This window comes from Lagopus leucura, unplaced genomic scaffold (assembly GCF_019238085.1).
Source record: "Lagopus leucura isolate 7727_CA_CO unplaced genomic scaffold, USGS_WTPT01 Super-Scaffold_100157, whole genome shotgun sequence".
NCBI lineage: Eukaryota > Metazoa > Chordata > Aves > Galliformes > Phasianidae > Lagopus > Lagopus leucura.
This window is the reverse complement of record NW_024962334.1, coordinates 45551858-45557857: the sequence shown is the minus strand read 5'-3', so window position 1 is coordinate 45557857 and position 6000 is coordinate 45551858. Positions and strand designations below refer to the sequence as shown.

At 37.2% G+C, this 6000-nt stretch overlaps 1 protein-coding gene across 1 annotated transcript in view; it reads left to right on the top strand.

Annotated features, from left to right (window-relative positions):
- The first annotated feature begins 2933 nt into the window (after positions 1-2933).
- LOC122189323 (sodium channel protein type 5 subunit alpha-like) overlaps positions 2934-6000 on the top strand; it is a 29103-nt gene continuing 26036 nt past the window's right edge. Inside the window, exons 1-3 of the mRNA XM_042888428.1 lie at positions 2934-3188; positions 4168-4286; positions 5843-5947. Of these exons, the coding sequence (XP_042744362.1) occupies positions 2934-3188; positions 4168-4286; positions 5843-5947 (479 nt within the window). The remainder of the gene's footprint in view (positions 3189-4167; positions 4287-5842; positions 5948-6000) is intronic.

Sequence of the window (6000 nt, the reverse complement as noted above, 5' to 3'; positions counted from 1 at the left end):
CTTGCCCGTCAAAATGAATATTTCTAAATTGGAAAAGACACTTGGAAGAAAGGAATTTTAGTTCAGAAAGCTCTCTGGCTACACATTTGCTCTTTGAAAAACACTTCATAGGGAGTACCTTTGAAATCTAAAAAGCCAAATAATCAACAATTTCTATGGTTCTCTTCTTCAGCTTGTTGATTTCATTCAGGGCGCTCTGATATTCAGTCTGTTGAAGGGTAAGAATGCTTTATTTTAAAGAGACCTTAAGCTTCACACTGTTCTCAGATGATATACCTCTTGAGAAAAGACCAAAACAATGCTTTATTGCTTCATGAGCAAAAACAGATTTACATTAAAACCTTTTACTGTGGTCAAATTGGTAAATCATGCTTTGTTCATATATCAAATTAAAATCAGCTGTACACTCTCTGAGACAAGAGCAACAGAAACTAGGAATGTAGCTTGAATGAACCTGGAACAGGTTTTTTGAGATTACTCCAAGTTTAATATTCATTATGTTTTATTCAGGAATAGGAATAGGCTGAGTAGCTCACAATTGCCTGTGAGCAAAAAGTTCAATTCAGTCTCTTCAAAGCTTGTGGCTGCTATCAGTGCAAGTTTTTACTGCTCATGTGTGAAACAGCAAAGGAAAGCCTCCATTTCCTTTCCTTAATGGTTGTTCACCCGTGGAGCAATTTGTAAAACCATCTGCACCAGGAGGGAGAATCCCTTGCCTGATTTCCAGCTCTGGCTGGAAATTTTGCACACGATGCACACAAATGGTGTCATTTCAAGCATCATTCACAGCTCTCATTATTGACACCACCAGCATCTAAATTACTGTGAGTATCGACAAAATGAAGCTGCTTTGGCCAAGTGCCTCAAAAGTTTGAGAGTGAATGGTGTAGTTTTCATTTTTGCTGAACTATAACAGGCAGCTTCTGGATATTTGTTTAGATTGAAAAAGCCTAAAATAATGAATATTTTTTACCAAATGCCCTTTTCCTCTTCCAGAAAGGTTGCTATTTTGTGATAAGTAGTTAATTTTTGTATTCGTTATTTTGTATGCTTATTTAAATCAGACAGGTGGGAAGCCTGGAAGAATTAAGAGCATTCACCATGGTTAGTTCATCACTGTCCTTCAGCTGTTTTTGCAGCAATGGTTCCACAGTTTTGGGGACAACTGAAATCACACTGTGTCTGTTGAGAACTGAAATTGTGTTGTGTTGCTGGGGAGTCAGCACACAGGTGGAAAATAATTTATTAGCATTAAAACAAAGCCTCTTGATTCAGACTTGGTGTTTTCCTGGGATGTTCCACGTAGTGGAAAGGAAGGCTATAGGAGCATAGATTGTAATCTAAACTTTTAAAATGAGCTCAGACTGCTACTTATATAGTCAATATTGAAGGCTGTGTTGAAGTAAAGGTGGATGGAAAGACTTGGCCATAGTCCCAGAGGTCATACTCAATGAAAAACAAAACAAACCTTGAAGAAATCTCCTTGCAGAGCTTTTAGCACAAGGTCTGGATCCTCCTACAGTTTGTATCATTTTCAATTTTTTTTCACCGTCAATTTATGTGGACTTCCTGGGCTTTCTTTGAGGTTTTTTGCAGTGTCTTCAAGCTCTCAGTTGATCCCCCCCAAAATCAAACTGCTCTGTAGGCTATTTTATTTCTTAATGGATGGGTTTCTTCATCATATATACCCACTGGAAACTCTGCTTTATTGTAAGGGAGTTGGAATTTGATGATCCTCGGGGTCCCTTGAATCCAAGTCATTCTATGATTCTGTGATTTCAGCTGTTGTAAACTTTATCAACTTGATTCATCAAAAAACATAAGATGACTAGATTAGATATAGATGTCTCTGTAGTAAGGCAAATAATGCAAAATTAGCCACAGCCATGAAATACAAAGGTGTTTTCTGTGCTGCCATGCTATAGTCTCTGACAATATTTAGGTGAATGGATTTTATCTAGTATCTGATGAAAATTCTTCATGAAACTATGTGAAGTGTTTATCTTGTATCACTTAATTGTTGTTGTTCTAACATGTGAGTAGAAAATACCAAGCTTTTATGGATATTTGTCAGATAACTTATTTCTGTCCATGTCAGTCAATGTGTCACAAGTTAAATCAGGTCTCATTCGTCCTCCTGTGGCAATCAAATTACAAAAATGATTACCAAAATGTAATCAAAGCCTTTTCAGGAATGGCTAAAATTTGCTGAGTGACCCAAATAAATGTGACCTAACACTGCCCCTGAGGATATGCTTCATAAAACAAGCAGAAAGCCCTTTGTGCAAATCTGTGCAGGAAGCTAATACAGATCTACACATAACCTTTCAATCCTAAAGAAACAAAACAGAAACCTCTGTTCCGAGTGATCTTCAGGAGGAGTGAAAAAGTGGTAGCTTAGAAGGGAATGGCTGGAGAAACCTTTTGCAGCCATTAAGAGGCACTTCTCTAGATGTTGTTGCACAGCATCCAGCAGCAAATCTGTTTATGCAATGAAAGGTTTTTCAGAGAAAGCTGAGGATGTGTATTGCCATTTCTATCAATGTTTCACCCAGCAGGCTGTTCTTCCAACACTTGGACACTGCTTGTCCTTGTGCTGATGTCCTCAGCACCACAAGGATGGGCTATACATCTGAATGGTTACATCAGCACTAGCTGTTTTCAAACGTGTTCTTTCTATTGCAGAAGTAGCTTCCGTGTATTGGATGATGTTGCATTCAGTGGTTCTTAGTATCCCAGTTCCAAATACTAAATTAAGCCAGCACCTTATGTTTGTCCAAACATGAGTGTTCATGCTAATAGGTATAAATACCTTCTTGAAGTTATAGAGGTTAACTCTCATTACTGAACTGTTCTCCAGTTACCAATTTTAATTTCTCTTTCAGTCATTTTCTATTTGGATAGAATCACTGACAGGAAGAGAAGAATGAAAAATGGCTGACTTCCTACTACCTGGTACCAACAACTTCCGTAAATTCACTCCAGAATCCTTGGCTGCCATTGAAAAGAGAATTGCTGCCAAGAAGGATCATCAAAAAAGTACCTTAGACCAGAAACCTGAGGAGAAACCACGTCCTCAGCTTGACCTAAAAGCTTTCCAGAAATTGCCAGCTCTCTATGGAAATCCTCCTCCAGAACTCATTGGGGAACCACTGGAAGACCTTGACCCATACTACAAAGATCGCAAGGTTAGAGCCAACCAAACCTTTTACACCTTAATTTGTTTTGTTATGTGGCTACAAAATGTTCATGTGAATGACCTATGAAATGATCTTGTTATACTCCTTTGGAAAAACTATAATCCCTTCCTCTGTTACAACAGTGTGGGAAGTTGGCATAGCTGAATGACATGCTGTAATTTTCAGGAAAAAAAATCTTAATTTTGAATTACAGGAATTAAATATCATGAACTGCATTACTATTTAAATCAGAATGGAAATATCTAAAGTGAAATGGGCAAAGGAAGAAAATGGGGTTTTGACTCAGATTTACCAGAAATAATAATAATTTTGGAAATTTTCTTTATTTTTACAGTTTTAAACACTCTCTGTTTCAACAGTTGTGCTCTGTGAACATGCACAATGAATGATCATCCTAATATAAAAATTACTATAAAACATTTGCTAGTGAACCATTTAAACCTATTTATTCAAGCTCCATATTCTAGTCAAGTGTGCTTGAAAAAAATAATTTTTAATAAACAGAGGAAGAATGGGAAATAATCCATTAAAATGAAGCTTATTGCTTGAGAAATTGAGAAATAATTTGAGTTAATTTCTACAGTGTTAGAGCTGGAGGATCACTATCCATATTGACAAATAACATTTAAGTCTGCGACTCTTTCTTTCACCATCGTACAGTTTGATTCAGAGGTCCAATTTACCTGAAGAGTATAGTCATAAGCAAAATTCACTTTGTGTTCTTCATAACGAACAAGGTTTAAAAAAGGAAGTTCATGCTGAGATTTTTTTCCGCGTTGATAGTTAATGGATATGAACTCATTCATCATTTATGATAAAAGTGTTGCAAAATATTAAGGTCTACTCATTTAAACAAGCAAACAGAAGCTAACATCAAAGCCTTTCATAGAACAAGGTGTAATTAAAAAAAAGAATTGTCTTTAGCTTCCTGAATGTTTTACTTTGTTTCTTTACGTTTAATTTTAAGATCTTCATAGTGGTAAACAAACAGAAAACAATCTTCCGGTTCACGGCTACACGTGCCTTATGGATCCTCAGTCCTTTCCATCCCATCCGAAGAGCAGCAATTAAAATTTCAATACATTCATATCCTTTTTTGGCTTCATTCACTCTCTTTTGTTACAAAGATCTCTGTTATTCTTTCCTGTTATGTTTTAGAGCATTGAATGCCTCTAGGTTTTCCTCATTCCACACAACTTCTAATTACGGTTTACTTTAGATATTACCATTGTCTTTACATTCTTATTCTATTTAGTAATAAAGAGTTTTATGAGTACTCAGGGTTTTGAAGCCTGACTTTCTACTTTCTACCAAATCACACACTTGGAAAATGGGACTCATTAGTGTATTTTTTCATTTTTGTGCTTGGAGCAAAAATGCTGTCACTCAAGAATAAATCGGAGCCAGTGCAGTCTGTGATGTTACTGCATAGAGGTTAGGTTTTCAGCCATCTCCCCTCCATGTAATATTGAAACAGATCCAAAGTTGCGGTCATAGCAGGATACAGGCATCCCTGGAGGAGTGATGGCTCTCATCTGAGGGCTTCCTTGGGTAACAAGTTGGCTGTTATTGTTGTTTCAGCACTTGTGGTCCATCTCCTGAGTTTGTGGCAATGTTTGGCTGTGCCTACAGTTAAATCCAAGACTTTTTTTTTTTTGAAGGACTGAAAGAACTGGTGATTGAAAGGGGGTAGATGTCTTTCCCATGCTCATCTACATCCTAGGTTGCCAAAGATGTAGTATGACACTTAACGTGAGGTTCAACTCCAGAGTCAGGCACTTCATCTTAGGTATCAACACTTGAGCTAAATGTCTGTGTTCTACTTCTGAACTTACAGTCAGCAGGTCCCAGAGAATAGCTGCCAACCAAGAGTTGGCATCTAATATCCTTTGAGACATCCACAAATATCATGGCAGACTTTGCCCTGCCCCTGCATAAGAATAGAGATTTCACAGTTTAGGAGTGAGTGATGCTGGAGGTTATTCAACTTCTGTGAACTATTCATTTCACTTAAAAATAAACATACTTCTACCGGAGTTCTATGGGAACTACTTTATTATCATCAGTGCTTACATTGCAATGGAACTTCAATTTGTTACCAGCAAACCTTTGCTCTCAGCAATGTCAAGCTCCCAGTTTATTTGAAGGTAAAACCCCACCAATTGCGTAAGTTGTAAAAAGGGAAAAGAGGGGTAGAAACAGAACAGTAAAATTTGTTTATTCACACAAGCTTGTATCGAACTTCCTTGTGCAAGGAAAACTGAAATTATGTGATACCAAATGGGTTCAGTTTTCAGTAATATCCTGGTTGCTGCTGAGACCTTGGGAGCCAGGCAGTCTCTATTTAACAATTTTTTTGCTGTAAAATTAAACTAAAAAGGCATCCTTTGTCTCGCTCTGTCTCAGTGGTTAGGGATCATTTTACCAAGTCTGCAATGCCCAGTACCTCCACAGCAAGTAAGATGGCATAAATAACAAGGGCAGCATGTTGTCATCTAATGTGACTCACAGTCAGTAAATACGTGTGCTTGCAGTCCTTGTGTGTGCTTTAAAAAGTATTGAAAATATTAATTTCATAAACAGTGGGATATGTAACTTTCTAATTTGATGTCGTATTCTTTGCCTTCACTCCCATGTCTTACATTATTCACTTGGTTTATAATATGCACAATTATAACTAATTGTGTGTTCATGGCTCGGAATGAGTCCTCTAGGAGTTCATCTCCATCATGGAACAAATATGTTGAGTAAGTATCTGTGGGTCTGTATGTATTTCAGTTTTGTAGCCCTAATTGACTAT